Below are 20,594 nucleotides of genomic sequence, written 5' to 3' on the forward strand. Positions count from 1 at the left end.
TTTTTCACAACTGAGCACACGCTTCTTAGCCTTTTTCTGTCTAAACTAAATATAAATAAAGTTTTATAATGAAATGATATGAGACATTCCAGACCCGGCATTATGGGCGGGCATCCAGGAATTTGGCCCTCCCAGGAGAAATCAGCGTTAACACCATTTTAATGCACCGGCTTACCCATTGACGTGAAAGGGCCCACAAGGAAAAAAACAAGGAGGAAAAAAATAATTCCTGCCTCATGCGTATTTTTTTTTTTTTTTTGTCCATTTGTGGTGTTTGGATTTAGAGCGAAGTGAGACATCTGTCCTCGTGTTTTGTACAAGCGACAACCTCTGGGGCTGAAAAATGAAGCTAACGTGGAAGTGCCAAAAACTGCAGTTCCTTGTATGGCCACTTGAGGCTAGCTCAAGACAAAGTGAGTCTGTCCCATTGACTGTATATAAAGATGGACGTCATGACAGCTCCCAAAAAGTGAAGCTGTGAACTGGAAACAGGAAGAGCGCCAGGCTTTGAAGCAAATTTGACATAGCGGCCAAACTATGTAATTACAACGTCCCGTGATGCCCACAGGCCCAAAACAACTTTTTCCCATAGACTAACATTGTGAAAGAGACGTCTGGAAATCAGTGGATACATTTTTTTGAGCGTCAAAGCCCCCACGAAATGACTTGTCTCACTATCAGAATTTCATCCAAACAGTTCAATCACATTTCAAAAGCCTAGAAGAGCTGCAACTTTCATAGGAATGAATGGGGTCCCGCATCCAACGCTGTATCCAGTTCTCTTTATATATCCATGATTGAAGCCAAATTTTTTTCATTTTTCATTTCATTTTTCTGCAAAACCAGGAGGAAGATGTTTTAAAGGTAGGAACAGACTTTAATACCTGAGGTTATTGATTGATTCGTGCAATATTCTTATGCTTGTGCCACTTGTGAGTTGTGAGTGGAGAGAAGGATGCATGCAGGCTTCACTTGCCAGTGTTGTATGAGTTTTGTTTTTGGACAATGGTGCTCCCTTTTATAGTGGCCATTTAGACTTTATGGCACTTGAACTTATTAGGCTTACTTTCATCTGTTAATGTGAGTGTGTGTGTGTGTGTGTGTGTGTGTTTTTCTTTCTGTATGGTGTATGTATGCTTCACTATCAGCTTATAATGATTATATGACTAATATTTAGTTCTGCAACAGTCATAAAATTAAACTGCAGTCATGAGTGATTATTGATGCATTATTGTAAAATAAATAAAGCGTGGCCAATGTTTGTGCGGGTTGGATAGGGCAATAATTGAGTCGAGAGGGGGGGGGCTCAGTTTCTTTCCTTACTATTAACGGCCATTATCCAAGTCAAACTCTTTGTAGAAAGATAGGGCTGGCACTAGCAGCACCACAGCAGCAGTGCTGTCTGTGTGTGGACACCACACATGTGTGAGCCACAGCACTTCTGCTCAGGTAAACACAGGTTAGGGAAAGATCATGGTTTGGGTTAAAATGATCACTCTCGCGAGATCTTTCATGGGTAACCATCTAGACATGACCATAATCAAGAGCACTGACACCCAACCAGAGATAACATAACTAAGCTAACTAACACAATAACATCTACACTATGAAATTAAGCACACACAGCAAGAGACCTGTTGCCATGTGTACCCAACCACAAACATTCATAATGTTGGCAAAACATGGAAAGCAGATAGACGCAGATGTGAAGCAAAATAATACCATAGTTAAAAAATACGCTTTACCTCCCATTCTAATAAAAACTGGGTGCCAAGTAATGGTGAACCATCTAAGGAAAACATTAATAACCGTCAATTTTTTATTTTAATTCTAATTGCTTAATAGAGTACTTTATTGACAACAGCTTAACATATACGTCTCAAGTTGGGGTCAAAGAACATATGCAAATACATTACACAACACCAACACGTGAGCATGTGCAGCACATGCAAATCTAAGATAAACAAAAGGGAAAATACATAAGCACAATATTGCCAACCTATTATGAATTTATAGATAATCAGCCAAATTATTATTTGGTATTACTCCGCCATGAGGGTAAATAACAGCAAAGACACAATTCATGTCTAGTATGCAAGAAATTAAATTATTTTTGACGTAACTGCTGTCACTAACAAAGCTCTGTCCTATAAACAAGACTGTATAGCTTCTGTTTATAATCAGTGTTTGAGAGTGTGAACCTAAACAAAAATGCAACACAGAATACAGTGAAATTCTTCAGTCAAGGGAAAACAAACCGCAGCTGTAGTTGCACACTATATGTTACAGCTCCCATGCTACAAGAGACAACAGTTTAGATTAAACTGATCTTGCAAGAAATACAGCTGTGGAAACTAGGAAGTAGGTTTTCTGGGGTGGTGTATTCTAATAATATTGAAATAGGCTCATTATCTCTCTAGATCATTTTAAGATCAGAAAAGATGGAACTGTAATGAAAGCACAAAGAAACTACTGTAGTTTCCTGTAGCAGCAGAAGAAACAGCAAACAAATGGAGGATAGAGAAACAGATTGCATGCAATAAATTATGTTACATAGTGAGAACATAAATACCATTATAAAAATTTAATTTTTAAAAAAATATTTTATTTCCTCTATTGGATTGTACTCAGTAGCAGACAGGAAACATGGGGAGACACTAAATACCACTGGGTGAAAAGCCCTGTAAAGACTTAATAGCCTTCAATCATTTTTTAGGAAGATACATTTCATGTTTTTAGTTTGATGACAGTGTATCTTTGACTTTACTTTATTAGTTTTTAAAATCATAAACCCAAGAGGCCAGAGAGGTTTAATTACTTGTTAAGTAGCGAGACTGTTTCACTTCTATTTCTCTAGATCCCCCCATAATCCTACCTGAGTCCTCCTGCCACCTGATGAGGGAGGTTCTGAGGTGTGTCTGCCGGGCTGAGGCATCCCCTAATGCCTCTATATACTGGACTGTGGATGACAATGACACTCTCCCATCCTCCGTCACCTCCGTCTCCACCAATGAAATGAAAAATATAGTCTCTGGGAAAGTAACAGTGACAGTATTTTTGTGTATCATCTTTCCTAATAAAGCTGTTTTCCTTTTACAGCTTCTTTGCTGTGGTTGTTGACTTTGATGCTACTGGGAATTGCTTTGTTGCTTGGATGTGCAATGTTCATTTACAGAAATTATTTCAGAAACAGGTTAGTACACTTTATACCTTGTCACAGATTATGGTTGTGTTGTGATGGTTAATCCTTTTATTGTTATTATTTTTACCCACTGACAACCGCCGACCTTTATGTGGAACACTGATATCCTTTTAAGGCATTGAAGCTGTAATTGTGTGTTTATAGTTGACGATAATTTAATTCAAATTTGCTGAATTCAAAACATGTTTGTATATTTTTTTAAGGCCACAAAGTCTATTGGACAATGCACAACAAGACCAGAGATACAGAAGTCCACACAGATAAAGAAAATTATTTTATCTCTCATTCTCAGCACAAATTCTTGGCATTATGTGTTGAAATGATATTCAATATGTAGTGAAAAAAAACGTTATGACCTTTTAGTAGCCTCTTTTCATTTTTGTCTCTCTTCTTAGAACTTAAATATAGTTTTTGACAACATGGGCCATATATTGATACGTTGAAAGTGATTTAATTTGCCTACATTCAAGGAGATACAGAAGGTACCTAATTGGCTCTCTGCTAATTTTCAACTCTCTCTTTTGCTATTAGATCACAAGAAGACAACACTCAATCAAGCGCATGCTGACCTGAGAGAAATGCAGAGGAGGACAGCCTTTCCTGTGTTTATGACAATGATTTTGTGGAAGAAATGCGCAAAGGTTGTGTTATTCTGGTACTGACTGCAGTAAAAGTGACAAAAAATGTGTAAAAAATTATGCAGTGGTTCACACTGTTCACAAGAGACCACACGTGAAGTTTTTTTCCTGTTGTTGCTTTTGCTCTTCGGTCATTTAGAAATATGACCGCCCACAGAATATGTCTTGCAAAGCAGATGTTTATCTAAACTGCTGATCAGACGAAATCTGCTGCTGCTGCTCTCACAAGGTAGGCTCTTTACAGTAGTCGCCAATTAAGTGCATAGCTTACATCAAATGTATTGGGGCATTATTTATATAATGGAACAGTTCTGTCAGACTTGCGCATAGCTAGTTCAATACTAAAATACATACAAAGTAGCACCAGTGACAGTTTTAAACATTTTTTCTTGTTAACTGATTCTTATGTGAAAAGTGATGACAGGAAGGAAACCAATACTCAAGCTGTCCCCAAGCAACACAAAGCGGATTTAAGCTATGACCCATGTATTGCTATTTTCTGTTCAAAGTGATGTTGCTCACTTTTTAGTAGCAGTGCCATATTCGACTTGAACTCAGAAAGAGGATGTCCTAAAAATTGAATGTCTGTGTGGAAACATTCACTCACTGGCCTTATTAGGTACACCTGTGCAACCTAATGCAATCCAATACAACAGCTCTGCCATAAATTCTACATTTACAAAGATGATACATTTTCAGTTTTTCTTGACATTGTTATTGAGGTCGTAGTGGGTGGTGCTGGTGTACTGGAGTGCATTATATTGAAAAATGTTCATAATATTTTGCCCTCCTCATATATGTTAATCAAGTGGACAAAATATTAGGAACACCATTTAATATAATGCAATTTAGTATACCAGCACCACCAACTACGACCTGAATAATTAACATTGAGTAGAATTATCACCTTTCTGACAATGTCAACAAAAACTAAAAATGTATAAGCTTCGTAAATATAGAATTTATGGCAGAGCTGTTGTATTGTATTGCATTATATTGCACAGGTGCACCTAAGAAAGTGGCTGGTGAGTGTTATTTTATTTATCTGGAATGATGACTTATTCTCTAAGCTTGTGGTGTAGGCACTATTTTAAATAAATGCAGGCTCAGGGCCTGATTAAAATTCCAAATCTAATCATGTTCATAGTTTATTCCAGCAGAGATCTAGTGGGTATACCATATATATATAATATATAAAGTCAGTATGTCTGCGAGTGTCTAAAGTCAACATGAGCCACAGTTTTGCATTTTAGTTAATATTAACAAACTGGTGTTAGCTGGCTGCTGACGGAAGAGCACTGGTGTGTCACACAGAGCTTGAATATGACTCATTGTTTCCGGCTTACAACATTTTATGTCAGCTCATATTTGAACTCACAAGTTATTAAAAGGTTGTCTTTGGTAAAAGGGACAGTCAGGCAAACACAGTTGGTTTTCTTACATTTTTGAAAATTTCTTCAGTTAAGTAAGTAAATATGTTTACCTTACATTTATCAAACTTAACATTGCAATATCTATTTTGCTATTGAAATTCTACACCTGGAGTGATGTTTTTATTTTCATTTTTAAAGGTATCTTGTTTTGAGAGGTGACAATGGTTCATTTCTCTTGAGATTCTGATCATGGACATGAAAAAAACATTTTCCTAACTATTTTTATCCATACTCAAACAAAATAGAAGAGGGCTACAAACTTAGGTGTTATCAGTATTGACAAGATCGCTGAGATAAACTTATGAAGATACTGATTTGACTTTAAAATCAGAAATGTCTTTGACTACTTTGGAGATATGTTCACATAATTTTATTTATAGATGGAGGATTTTGGAAGCATTTTCTTTTTCTTGACTGTTCTTTTTTCTCTTGTAGTTATAGACGGTACTGATACAGCACCCATAAAAAATAATAACATAGTTGTTGTGTAGTCTGTATAGTGTCTGGTCCTTATTATCTACTGTATTACTTGTCAATTAATACTTCTCCCAATCCTCTTGCAATTCTGTTTTTATGTTTTTGGTTTTTGGTGGTAGGGCTGTAATTTATGTTATTTACATGTTAATTTCTGGAATTATGTTAGGTGATTTTAAATGTTAAATCAGGTCAAAGGTTGTTGTCACTTTTGTAAATATAGAAAAGAATCAATGTTTTTGAGCAGTGGTCTACCACCTGTGTCCCTAAATTATGTTTGTTGTTTGTTTACTTGCTTTGGTTTAGGGTCAGAATGGAGCTGGTGGTGAGGAGTGAAGTCATTCTCTCAGTTTACATAATTGCCTTCCTGATAGGCCTGCCAGCCAACCTCCTGGCTCTCTATGCCTTCAGTGTAAAGATCCACTCCAAGCCACATCCAACAAACATCCTGCTACTCAATCTGATCGTCTCTGATCTGCTCTTCCTTATCATCCTTCCCCTCAAGATGCATGAGGCAGCATCGGGCATGATGTGGAAACTACCCAATTTCCTGTGCTCCATCACCTCCTTCACCTTCTTTTCCACAATCTACACCAGCTCTTTGTTGCTGATGGCAGTGAGTGTGGTTCGATACATAGCTGTAGCTTTTCCTATCACCTATCGTCAGCTGCAGAAACCTATGTATACAATAGTGATCAGCGCTATTATTTGGATTATCTCAGCAGCACACTGCAGCATCACTTTCATCACCCAACACCACCCTTCCCTGTCCAGCAACAACACCAGTGTGTGTTATGAGAACTTTACAGAGAAGCAGTTGAAGGTCCTCCTCCCAGTACGTTTGGAGTTTTTCTTTGTGCTCTGCCTTATACCTCTCCTAATTTGTATTTACTGCTACTTGAGCTGCATCTGGATCCTGTACAGCCGCCCTATGATATCCCGGATGCAGAAGCAGAAGGCCATCGGCATGGCCTTGGGGACTCTAGCTGTGTTTCTCATTTGTGTGTTGCCATATAACATCTCACATGTACTGGGCTTCTTTCAGGGTGAGAGCCCAAAATGGAGGTACTACACCCTGCTGCTTAGCACCTTCAACACCTGTATTGATCCCATAATCTTCTACTTTTCCTCCTCTGCCTTCCGCTGCACTGGTGAAAAGTCAGTTTTCGGGAATTGTAGAGTAACTGTTTCAGGATCACATACGGAGGGCACAATCTCTGGCAAAGAGTAAAACATGATTTCAGTACTATACAGTATACCCAACTTCAATGTTTTTTTTGTATTGTATACTGTATTACAGACCTTATTGCCATATTTAACAGTTAATTTATACAGCGTCTCACATGTAGGTTTACTGGTTATTGGGTAACAAAAATGCTTTTATGGGTGATTAAATCCTACTCAAAGGGACTGTGCTGCTTTCTACCCCAAACCACTGTAGACCATCTTATGACAAAACCACAAGACACATTAGGTGCATATGCAAATCCAAAACTTATTGTTCTGTATAAGTCCTTTTATTTTTGAATGGGAATTTGCATCCTTGACACATTATTTCCTGTTGGTGAGCCAGCCACTGTTCTGCACTCATGCACTCTATAGGCACACGTGTAGAATTTACCTGCAAAACAAAGCATAGGTAAACTGTAAAGTGGTATGTTGTTCACCTCAAAGCTGATCTCTACATATTCTATGTTAAGTACAAGATAATACCGCAATAACAAACGACTATACAGAATTATTTTTTTCTTTTTATTAGTTCTCTAGTGTACACAATTCTTACTGATGTGTGAGTTTGAAAATATATACTGGGGATTTTAATGAGTTAAAATCTTGTGGAACAGCAAATGACATCGACTTGAAGAATTACTGTCAATAAAATTTCATGAAAAATTAAACTGTTCATCTGACAACAGTGTATTTATTTATAAGGAATAGACAGAGCTGCTGTAACAATTTTAAACAATTTCAAAGTTTTTCTCAGTTTGCAATAATTGTGTAATATGCATATGAGAACTACCTTCAGCAAGATACAATAATTACGCCTACCAAACTAATTTTTATGAACTAACCTGCAAAGAAGGTCATAAGCAATGTATAAAACACCCAGTTCAGAATTGACCAACCATTTTATAAAGAAATGGGCAAAAGGCAAAAGACCATGTAGTTTAAAAAAAATCACAATGTTTTATTGGATAGCTTCTAATAAATAAATCAATAATCAAAATCAGGCCAATACAGGTCCACCCTGTTACACCCCTCCCTGCTGAAATGGTCATTGTCTCAATGACCACAGTATGATGACACACTGGCAATAAAGATCATGGTATCGCTGGGAAGGCACTCCTCTGGTTGTCCTCATGGACTGTCTGGGTTCCAGGGTTCTAGAGCTCTGGAAAACCCAACCCATGGGGGAAAGAGAGCCCTACTTGTGGTCTGTGGTTGGGGTCTAAAGACAGGCCCACCTGTTGATTTGGGGCTTCACACCCTTGACTAGGACCTAGTGCTCCCTGCTGTAATAGTGAAGGAACGGGTGTCATCAAATTATGATACAAAACTTTTTCAAAATTTGAGATTTATGTGGAACACTGATATCCTTTTAAGGCATTGAAGCTGTAATTGTGTGTTTATAGTTGACGATAATTCAATTCAAATTTGCTGAATTCAAAACATGTTTGTATATTTTTTTAAGGCCACAAAGTTTATTGGACTATGCACAACAAGAGCAAAGATATGAAAGTCCACACAGATAAAGACAATTATTTTATCTCTCATTCTCAGCACAAATTCTTGGCATTATGTGTTGAAATGATATTCAGTATGTAGTGAAAAATAAAGATTACGACATGTAAGTAGCCTCTTTTCATTTTTGTCTCTCTTCTTAGAACTTAAATATAGTTTTTGACAACATGGGCCATATATTGATGCACTGAAGTGATTTAATTTGCCTACATTCAAGGAGATACACAAGGCGTCTAATTAGCTCTCTGCTAATTTTCAACTCTCTCTTTTGATATTAGATCACAAGAGGACAACACTCAATCAAGCCTGCACAGACCTGAGAGAAATGCAGAGGAGGACAGCCTTTCCTGTGTTTATGACAATGATTCTGTGGAAGAAATGCATAGACCAACTCAGCAGTACTAGAATAACACAAACCTCCAAAGAGATGGCAAAATACAGTCACTGGATAAGGTGCTGACTGCAGTAAAAGTGGCTGAAGAAAAAAATATGAAATGGTTCACACTGTTCACAAGAGAAATTTTCCAGCCACACACATGAAGTTTGTTTTTCCTGTTGTTGCTTTTGTTCCTCGGTTATTTAGAAATATGACCTCCCACAGGATATGCCTTGCAAAACAGATGTTTATCTAAACTGCTGATCAGACAAAATCTGCTGCTGCTGCTCTCACAAGGTAGGCTCCTTACAGTAGTCCCCAATTAAGTGCATGGCTTACATCAAATGTATTGGCGCATTATTTTTATAATGGAACCGTTCTGTCAGACTTGCACATAGCTAGTTCAGTACTAAAAAACATACAAAGTAGCACCAGTGACAGTTTTAAACATTTTTTCTTGTTAACTGATTCTTATATGAGAAGTGATGACAGGAAGGAAACCAATACTCAAGCTGTCCCCAAGCAACACAAAGCAGATGTAAGCTATGAGCTATGTATTGCTATTTTCTGTTCAAAGTGATGTTGCTCACTTTTTAGTAGCAGTGCCATATTGGACTTGAACTCAGAAAAGGATGTCCTAAAAATTGAATGCCTGTGTGGAAACATAATTTGTTTATTTGAAATGATGACTTTTTCTTTAAGCTTGAGGCGTAGGTGTTACTTTAAGTAAATGCAGGCTCATGGCCTGATTAAAACTCCAAGTCTACTTATCATGTTCATAGATTTTCCCAGCAGAGATCTAATGGGAGGAGGTCCTTCACTAACATGTCCAATATTAAAGTCAACATTTAGGTGAAAATTCTCTGAAGTCAATATGAGCCACAGTTTTGCATTTTAGTTAATATTAACAAACTGTTGTTAGCTGGCTGCAGAGCTTGAATATGACTCGTTTCCGGCTTACAATATTTTATATCATCTCATCTTTGAACTCAGGTTATAAAGAGGTTGTCTTTGGTAAAAGGGACAGTCAGGCAAACACACAGTTGGTTTTCTTACATTTTTGAAAATTTCTTCAGTTAGGTAAGTAAATATGTATACCTTACATTTATCAAACTATTGAAATTCTACATCTGGAGTGATTTTTTTATTTTCATTTTTAAAGCCATAGATGGTGTCTTGCTTTGAGAGGTGACAGTGGTTCATTTCTTTTGGGATTCTGATCATAGACATGAAAAAACATTTTCCTAACTATTTTTATCAAAACAAAATAGAAGCGGATTACAAACTGAAATGTTATCAGTATGGACAATATTGCTGAGATAAACCTATGAAGATACTGATTCGACTTCTTTAAAATCAGAAATGTCTTTGACTACACTGAAGGTATATTCATATAATTTTATTTATAGATGGAAAATCAGCATTTTCTTTTTCTCAACTTCTCTTTTTTGTCTTGTAGTTATAGGTGGTACTGATACAGCACCCAAGGAAAATAATAACTGAGTTGTTGTGTAGTCTGTATAGTGTCTTGTCCTTATTATCTACTGTATTACTTGCCAATTAATACTTCTCCCAATCCTCTTGCAATTCTGTTTTTATGTTTTTGGTGGTAGGGCTGTAATTTATGTTATTTACATGTTAATTTCTGGAATTATGTTAGGTGGTTTTAGATGTTAAACTGTTTTTTTTGTACATATTCCCTTGTAACCTATGTTCATTTAGTATCAGAAACAAAGTAGTTTCCACATGATGTATACAGACATCAATGACTAATCAGATCAAAGATCGCTGACACTGTTGTAAAAATATAAAATAATCAATGTTCTTTTAGCAGTTGTCTACAACCTGTGTCTCTTAATTCCTACATTCTGTTTGTTGTTTGTTTACTTGCTTTGGTTTAGGGTCAGAATGGAGCTGGTGGTGAGGAGTGAAGTCATTCTCTCAGTTTACATAATTGCCTTCCTGATAGGCCTGCCAGCCAACCTCCTGGCTCTCTATGCCTTCAGTGTAAAGATCCACTCCAAGCCACATCCAACAAACATCCTGCTACTCAATCTGACCGTCTCTGATCTGCTCTTCTTGATCATCCTTCCCCTCAAGATGTATGAGGCAGCATCGGGCATGATGTGGAAACTACCCAATTTCCTGTGCTCCATCACCTCCTTCACCTTCTTTTCCACAATCTACACCAGCTCTTTGTTGCTGATGGCAGTGAGTGTGGTTCGATACATAGCTGTAGCTTTTCCTATCACCTATCGTCAGCTGCAGAAACCTGTGTATACAATAGTGATCTGCGCTATTATTTGGATTATCTCAGCAGCACACTGCAGCATCACTTTCATCGCCCAACACCACCCTTCCCTGTCCAGCAACAACACCAGTGTGTGTTATGAGAACTTTACAGAGAAGCAGTTGAAGGTCCTCCTCTCAGTACGTTTGGAGTTTTTCTTTGTGCTCTGCCTTATACCTCTCCTAATTTGTATTTACTGCTACTTGAGCTGCATCTTCATCCTGTACAGTCGCCCCAGGATATCCCGGATGCAGAAGCAGAAGGCCATCGGCATGGCCTTGGGGACTCTAGCTGTGTTTCTCATTTGTGTGTTGCCATATAACATCTCACATGTAATGGGCTTCTTTCAGGGTGAGAGCCCAAAATGGAGGTACTACACCCTGCTGCTTAGCACCTTCAACACCTGTATTGATCCCATAATCTTCTACTTTTCCTCCTCTGCCTTCCGCTGCACTGGTAAAAAGTCCGTTTTCAGAAATTGTAGATTACTTGTTTCAGGATTACATACGCAAGGCACAATCTCTAGCTAAGAGTAAAACATGATATCAATACTATACAGTATACCCAGCTTCAATGTTTTTATTGTATTGTATACTGTATTACAGATACAATACAATATAGCCATATTTAACGGTTAATTAAATGCTTTCTACCCCAAATCACTGTAGAACATCTTATGATAAAACCACAAGATGCATTAAGTGCATATGCAATATGTATATGTGTCCTCTATTCTTGAATGGGAATTGGCACCCTTGGCAAATTATTTCCTGTTTATTTTAACGTGGGCCAGCCACTGTTCTGCACTCATGTATCCTGTGGGCAAACATGTAAAATATACCTGCAAAACAAAGCATAGGTAAGCTGTAAAGTAGTATGGTGTTCACGTAAAAGCTCATCTGTACATATACTATGTTATGTACAATTAAATGTATTTGTTTTTAGGTCTCTAGTGTACACAATTCTTACTGATGTGTGAGTTTGAAAATATATAATGGGGATTTTAATGAGTTCAATTCTTGTGAAACATCAAACGACACCTTTGACAACTTGAAGAATTTCTGTGAATAGAATTTCATGAAAAATTAAACTGTTCATCTGACAACAGTTTATTGATTTGTTTAGAAAGATTAGACAGAGCTGCTGTAACAATTTTAAACAATTTTAAATTTATTCTCAGTTTGCAATAATTGTGTGTGAGAACAACCATCAGCAAGATACAATAATTACACTGAAATCTACCAAACAAATTTTTATGAACTAACCCGCTAAGAAGGTCATGAGCAGTGTCATTCAGCCTAGTATGTAGGACCAAGAGAAGCACCAGTCACCAAAGTGCTTGCCCGGGAAGTTCACTGTCACCCCAGTGTAAATGCCCATTGCAAGCAAAACAAAGAGAGCTGGCATGGCAGACAGAGAGACACACATATTTAAATGAATATGTGTAATAGTGAAGATCACCTCAGGCAAAGGTTACAGAGTTTCTTTAGCAGGCCTAGTGGACTTCCTCTGAGATTTACATGATATGCAAATTCACTGAATAATAATACATCATTCATAGCATGTGTGACATAGAAAACAAAACTGTTACATAGTGTGGATAACGTATCAGTGTGGTTTATTCAAATCCTATTTGACCCACTTGGAACAAAGAACATGATCCTAGCAGCAAATGAGTGGTTGAACCTCTCAAAGGCTGAGAAGTGGGCAAAGGAGAGGATTCCTGCGATGATGCCAACAAAGCACAACATGGCAGAGAGGATCATGAAAGCATGAGTGGTATTCTAGTGGGCTGACAAGGAGTAAAACAAGAGAAAGAAAGCATGCTATGAAGATATGTGCATGATGATAATTGAGAAATGATAAAACCTTTATATGATCTAAATGGTTTCAATTCAAAATGAATTCAGCCATTTAACAAACTCACTAGAAATGAATAAATCTAATTCTACTGAGCCTTTAAAAACGACCTCTGGCATTTTATTCAACATAACCTTTGTCCTTGTACATGTACATTGTTCCAGTGCACTGCTGGACTACAGCCAACTGTCATCAACTGGTCTGGTTGCGCAGATAGAAATTATGTGCAATTACAGTATTTAAGCACAATTTTAAGGTATTGGTACTTTTATTTACATTTTTGATGATGTTAAAAACATTTTGTCCACTTAATTTCGGAGCAAATTCTCTAAATTTGACACCACAATTTTTTATCTGACAACAACAGCAACTATGCCAAACAGAGGCATGCCAAAAGATTTTCTATGCAAAACATGATACAGTGCAGTAACTACCAACCACTATAGTGAGTGGGTAGGCCTATTGCCAACTACATCAGCTGCCCAATTAGTATGTATGTACTGTATATTTTTTGTTTGTTTCAACACTTCATGACATTTATTCTCTGAGTGAAATAGTCAAACACAAGATGCCTTTTTGGTTGTGCATTATGTCAATACTTTAGGAAGTGTACCATTTTATGTACATTACCCATCATTCAGCATGACATACAGTACTATAATTTAATCTGTAAACTTAAATCAGGAAACTTTTGAATCATGACAAGAATTTAAAATAATATTCTGTGAGTCTGAACAGCCCTTTTCTACACAGTGTTTGTAATTATGGACCAACTAGGCCCTGCTGGATTGAAGAAGATATTATACAGTACATGCAGGTTAACTCTGAAACTATGTGAGACAGATCAGAATCAGGACTTTTGATAATCAATCACGTAATATTCTTTTACTTATACTTAAGTAAAATGTTGTTGTTGTCACATCCTGCCTTGACTTTGTTTGTTTTTTGGACTTTTTGTGTTTTTTTTTGGGTTCCCTGTATCGTAGGGTATTTCGTTTTTGGTTATCAGCCTCATCAGCCCTGCCCTGCTCCTTGTGTTTCCCCAGCCAATCGGCTCCCTGTCTGTTCACTCCCCTCTCCTGAGTTCTCCACCCATCCTTCCCACCTGCACCTAATCTCCTCGTTAGTTTGGTTTGTATTTAAGGTCTGGTTTTGAGTTCAGTCTCTGTCGAGCCGTCTGTGTTTGTTCTGCATTTGTTCTTGTGGTTATGGTCAGTTTCCTATGTTCCTGTGATTTTTGAATTAATTCATTAAATATTCTGCATTGTTGCCTGCCTGCTGTCTCTTGCATTTGGGTACACCTGCTCCACTCACCATCCTGACAGTTGTTTTTTTTAACTCATAAGTACTTTTACTTCAATTAACTGGCCTGCAGAGGTTAGGCAGAAACAATTTGGAAATAAAGTTGCAACAGCCTACTTCAGTTTAGTGGTCTGCTCAGCAGAAGTTAGACAGAAACTAGTTGGAAATTACTTGCTAATTTACTTGCCAAATTACTTGCCTAATTTCCATGAAATTTGCGGACCTGTAAAATAAAGTGTTTCCGCTCACCTTTGAACTCATACGTTATAAAAAGGTTGTATTTGGTAAAAGGTACCGCCAGGCTGTTTTTCTTACATTTTTGAAAATTTCTTCAGTTATGTAAGTAAATATGTTTACCTTACATTTATCAAACTTAATATTGCAGATCAGTTTTACTATTAAAATTCTACATCTGGAGGGATGTTTTTATTTTCATTAATACCTCTCCCAATTCTCTTGAAATTCTGTTCTTATGTTTTTGGTGGTAGGGCTGTAATTTACGTTATTTAAATGTTAATTTATCTGGTATTAAATGTTAAGATGTTTTTTTCTTTATATTCCCTTATAACCTTTGTTCGTTTAGTATCAGAATCAAAGTAAATGTTTCTCCTTTGGGTAGTTTCTACATGATGCATATAGACATTTATTTATTTGTTTGTTTATTTGATAGGGACAGAGCACATTAATGAACATCAGTATACGATACAGGATGTAAACATACCAGAGTTATCAAAAAATGGTAATTTACATCCGTAGTCCCTAGGCAGGTAACAAAAACAGAAACAGTTTAAGTAACAACACTCAAACACAAATATACACATACAGAACATAAAAAGGCAAAATACATTGTACACATGTCCCGTTAAAAATGATCACAGTTCTGTTTTGCCTTGAGCCACTGTTTGAGATGAGACTTAAAGGTAGGATATGTGGGTCACTCCCTTATTGTAAGTAGTAGGCCATTCCAATATTTACTTCCCTTTACTGATTTCAGTTTATCCAAATGTGGTGTGTCAAAATGGCACCACACAGTCCTGTCTAGTGGTGGCCTTGGTGTTATTGCCACTGTCAGCCCTCTATGTAATGATGTAATTTAAAGGAGGTGGGGGAAGCCCATGCAAAGCCTTACACATAAAACAAGCATAAGCTGTCAAAACTCAATAAATGATATTTTTCCAGGATGTTACAATGATGGAATGAGAGTGGTTTTTTTTTATAGCTTTCTTGAAGGGTAATTCTACTGGTTTAAGTGTTGTTACACCTGTAAGTGACCAGTTAGTAAAACAGTACTCTGTGTGAAAAAATAATTGAGTGGAAAAAGAAATAGCCTGATTTCCTTAAAGTTTTGTAAATTAAATTTTTACTGTGTTTGACACCTTTTTCACATGACTTTTAAAGATTAATGTGGAGTCCAATGTGACCCCAAGATACTTGAACTCATTTATAATGTCAAGTTCCTCTCCTCTCAAGAACACATTAGAATGTGTCACTTTTACTGGTTGTTTTGTAAACATCGTACACACAGTATTTTTTGGTGTTGAAATTGAGACATGATTTAGTAAGCCAGTCTTGGACATGGGTCACTGTAAGAATTAATTAGGCTTCTTAGATATCTTTTGCACATGCAAAAATTACAGCATCATCTGCATACATTGGAATATTGACATTTTGACATGCATTGGTCTAAGAATAGAGCCTCATGGGACCCCTACAGGACAGTCAAGGTAAGGAGATTTGGTGCCATCAACACAAACACATTGCTTCCTACAGGATAGCTTCTTCAGAAAAATTAAAATGTGTTAATTTACATAAAATAATCTGGTGGTCAAGAGTAACAAATGCCCTCTTTAAATCAAGAAAGACAGCACATACATAGGAACTCTTATCCAATTTTTTTTTTTTCTAAAAAGACACAGTTTGCTGATTCTGTGGAATGATGGGCACGGAACCCAAATTGCATGGGGTGTAGCCTTTAGAGAGATGTTCAGTCAATAGCTTTTCCACCCACTTCTCAGTGACCTCAGATATAACCGGGAGGATGCTGATTGACCGATAGTTAGCTCTGTCTGTTTTTTCCCCAGATTTAAAGATTGGGATAACCGTGGCCACCTTCCATGCTGAAGGAATAACTGTTAACCAAATAATTGGGCATACCAGAGAATCTTTGTGTAATTTCAGAAAGTTAGTGTCAAGCCTGTAGGCATCCCTCGCTTTAGAGCTTTTCAGTGCACTGATAATCTGGGCCACTTCTGGTTCTGTTATTTCTTCTATTTTAAAAATAGGCATCATGAAAAAAAAGTATTGAGATTGGTAGCTAGGATCATTCTTTATTGATATTTTGCCTTTTTTTATATTCCCTTTTGTGCCTTCAGTATACTCCATAAAGAATTTGCTTTGGCCTTTCGTATAGTCTGTATTACTTTGTTTCTCATTGATGTGAACTTTTGTCAGTCTGTAATCAGACCATACTTCAAAGATTTTTTTAAGCAGTTGGTCTCTATCTTTCATCAGTTTTCTACATTCAACATTCAGCAAGGGCAGAGTGTTCCCCTTTCTTTTATTTTGGCTCCCCTTCTAGTGAAGGATGCCATCACTTCATAAATTGTTGCAAGAAACACAAAGCCACTCTCTATGTTCCCACTTGAGGGGACTTCACCCCAGTCAAGCTCTTTTAGAGCTGCCTCAAGGTTTTGCTGTTGACTCTTTTTGATTGTGTAGGATATAGTTTTAAATGAATCTGAAAAATGTTGCTTTGTAAGCTTCCTTGAGAGAAAAAAATGCACTTAGTGATCATATCAGGTCAATTCGTGAATAATGTGTCTATTCTTGTGTTTTACGATGGGTTATTATAGTAGGCTGTAGACTAGACCAACTAAACTAGACCAGCTGCCAAATTATTTGCCTTAGCAATACAATTATTTTTCCAGGCTGTATTACAGCTGTGCATGTACTGAACACTTCATGACATTTATTGTCTGAGTGAAATAACTCAAATAATGAGTGGAAAAAAATGTTTAATATAGTAGTTAATATAGTAGTTAATATTAACAAACTAGTGTTTGCTCTCTGCTTATTGAATGGGTGGAGCACTATTGTGTCACACAGAGCTTGAATATGACTCTCTGTTTCAGACTTACAACAGCTCATCTTTAAACTCACAAGTTATAAAAAGGTTGTCTTTGGTAAAAGGCACAGCCACGCAAACAGAGTTGGTTTTCTTACATTTTTGAAAATTTCTTCAGCTAGGTAAGTAAATATGTGTACCTTACATTTGCCAACTTAACATTGCAGATCCATTTTGCTATTGAATTCTACATCTGGAGTGATATTTTAATTTTCATTTTTAAAGCCATAGGATGGTGTCTTGTTTTGAGAGCTGACAATGATTCTTTTCTCTTGGGATTCTTATCATGGACATGAAAAAACATATTCCTAACTATTTTTATCCATACTCAAACAAAATAGAAGGGGGCTACAAACTGAGGTGTTATCGGTATCGACAAGATTGTTTAGATAAACCTATGAAGATACTGATTTGATGTCTTCAAAAACTGCACCCAAAGAAGATACTGGAGCACACAATTCGTTTAGCAATTTATGAAGGTTAATAAGGATGGGAGGTAATCAATCAATAAACCAATACATTTTGAATGAGTGCTGTCAATGTATTGGTTTATTGATTGATTACCTCCCATCCTTATTGATCAATGAGAGACTGTTCTGTGTATGGAGGAGGGTATGTAACTTTTTCAATCTATGCCATTACTGTTTGACTCTGATGAAGACACAGTGCGCGTCAAAATATCGTTTGCACCTTAATACATTGCTTAAGTGAATCGTGTGCTCCAGTACCTTCTTTGTGTGCAGTCTTTGAGAAGTGGACCATTGAACTGTTTGTTAAATTGAAGATATATTCACATAATTTTATTTAGACATGCACTGTAAAACCTTACTGTGATTTTTACAGTAATTAACTGGCAGCAATTGACAAGTAACTTACTGTAATTCATTTTACAGTAAGTTATTTGTCAGTTGCTGCCAGTTATTTACTGTAATTTATTTCACAGTAAGTTACTTGTCAATTTCTGCCAGTTAATTACTGTAAATAAAAACACAGTACACTTACTGTAATTTATTTTACATTAAGTTTATAAACACAGTAAACTTACTGTAAAATAAATTACAGTAAGTGTACTGTGTTTTTATTTACAGTAGCAATTGCAAAATGAAACAGTAATTTAATGGCACTTTATCTACCTTTACAGTAGCTGTACGTAACTGTGGTGCACAGGGATTGTGCACCATGTTTACAGAAATCTAATGGCCTTCTTCCATATGGCAGAAATACCCACACTGAATAGTGCACTGCTGCAATTATATCTGTGATGCACAGTGCAAAAAGTCTTCCCTCAAACAGGACAGCAGAACAAAAGAAGTTGTTTACCCTTAATGACATAAACTGTAGTAAAAGAGCCTGTTGCCTGCAGTTCTACGTCTGCCAGTTCACTTCAGCTGTTTCCTCTTTTACCAATTCTCCTTTGCAATATGTAAAACTGATCTGCTGACCAAACAGCACAAAACATTTTGCATAGACCAATGTCTACTGACCAATACTGCAGTCTGTTTCCTGTACATTTCCTGTACATGCTTCATAATAAAAGCCACACAGTGGTACACCAGTGAGAAGCTTTTAATGTGAAGTAGCAACAGCAGGAAATATTCGGACATCAACTTAACACAGTAACTAAGAATATAGTAAATAAGAATGAAGTAAATAAATGTTTTCTTTTCAGTGTTTGCCATAAAAGAAGCAGGGACCATATGCAACTTTCTGTCCTCTAAATATCATTCTATAACAAAGTTTTCAAATGTACATATTACAAACATTGGCAAATATTACAATGACAACGTTAAAAATACAATATGTAAAAAGCTTGTTTAAATCTGTAACCACAGTTAAACAAATCCTCACGAAAAAAAAATACTGATGTCATTTAATAAGCCCACTACAAGTTCAAAAAACAAAAAACAAATCACTGAACTATATATATATATATATATATATATAAGCCCATCTATGATACCGTCTGACAAATTTACACCGAGCAAAAACAGACAAGAACATGAGTACTCTTTAAAAGAAAATCCTTTAAAGTAAAAAAAAAGATAATGTAGTGAACCGAAGAGCTGTTAAATCCCAAACCAGCTGAAGTGAAGTAATTTACTTTGGCGCCCAGACTGACTCAGTGACGCTGTTCAAATTTGAGATCATGTGATGTTTTTCTTTGCCTCAACCAATCAGCTCACAACTTCACTGACAGCCTGTCATGACATAGACTGTATAAAAGGTTATGACCTGATAAACGTTGAGACAAATTTAAAACCTGAAAGTAACAGCCTGCAGAAGCATGAACAAACAAGGTCATCTTGAAGTATTTGAATTCATATGAGAAGAATAATTATTTCAAACTAAAGTTTAAATTATTTAATCTGCACCATGAATTTGAGGGTTGCGGCTGAGGTTGAGACTGTGATTTTCTACAGTAACATATGGTTACTGTGATTTTCTACAATACTAAAATAGTTACTGTGATTTTCTACAGTAACATAATGGTTACTGTGATTTTCTACAGTACTAAAATAGTTACTATGATTTTTTTTTACAGTATCATATGGTTACTGTGATTCTCTACAGTAGTGTGTTCACTACTGTTATTTCTACAGTATCATCATGATTACTGTGTTTTTAGGCTTAATATACTACGTACTATACTGTAAAAATATTCACAGTAATTAACTGTGCAAAAACACAGAAAATTTTCTTTTTCTCAAGTGCTCTATTTTCTCTTGCTGTTTTTGTAGTTATAAATGGTATAAACAGTGTAGTTATCTACTGTATTACTTGTCAATTAATACTTCTCCCAATCCTTTTACAATTCTGTTTTTATGTTTTTGGTGGTGGGGCTGTAATTTATGTTATTCACATGTTAATTTCTGGAACTATCTTATGTGGTTTTAAATGTTAAAATGTTTGGGTTTTTTTATATTCCCTTATAACCTCTGTTTGTTTAGTATCAGAAGCAAAGTAAATGTTTCTCCTTTGGGTAGTTTCCACATGATGCATATAGACATCAATGACTAATCAGGTCAAAGGTTGTTGTCACTGTTGTAAATATAGAAAAGAATCAATGTTTTTTTAGCAGTTGTCTACCACCTGTGTCTCTTACTTCCTAAATTCTGTTTGTTGTTTGTTTACCTTCTTTGGCTTAGGGTCATA

General features: G+C 36.4%; 2 protein-coding genes across 2 annotated transcripts; both read left to right on the forward strand.

Moving 5' to 3' along the window:
* The first annotated feature begins 6,045 nt into the window (after positions 1-6,045).
* On the forward strand, positions 6,046-7,576 carry LOC137191045 (free fatty acid receptor 2-like). Its single transcript, XM_067600854.1, has one exon. It carries the CDS (start codon positions 6,061-6,063, stop codon positions 6,976-6,978), a length of 918 nt encoding a protein of 305 aa, XP_067456955.1. The 5' UTR covers positions 6,046-6,060; the 3' UTR covers positions 6,979-7,576.
* Positions 7,577-10,768: 3,192 nt separating this feature from the next.
* On the forward strand, positions 10,769-11,717 carry LOC137191046 (free fatty acid receptor 2-like). The gene has a single exon (XM_067600855.1). It carries the CDS (start codon positions 10,774-10,776, stop codon positions 11,683-11,685), a length of 912 nt encoding a protein of 303 aa, XP_067456956.1. The 5' UTR covers positions 10,769-10,773; the 3' UTR covers positions 11,686-11,717.
* Positions 11,718-20,594: the final 8,877 nt, after the last annotated feature.

Source organism: Thunnus thynnus, chromosome 10 (assembly GCF_963924715.1).
Source record: "Thunnus thynnus chromosome 10, fThuThy2.1, whole genome shotgun sequence".
Lineage (NCBI taxonomy): Eukaryota > Metazoa > Chordata > Actinopteri > Scombriformes > Scombridae > Thunnus > Thunnus thynnus.

Coding starts and splice junctions, on each gene's coding strand:
- LOC137191045 (XM_067600854.1), top strand. CDS start 6,061: ATGGAGCTGGTGGTGAGGAGTGAAGTCATTCTCTCAGTTTACATAATT.
- LOC137191046 (XM_067600855.1), top strand. CDS start 10,774: ATGGAGCTGGTGGTGAGGAGTGAAGTCATTCTCTCAGTTTACATAATT.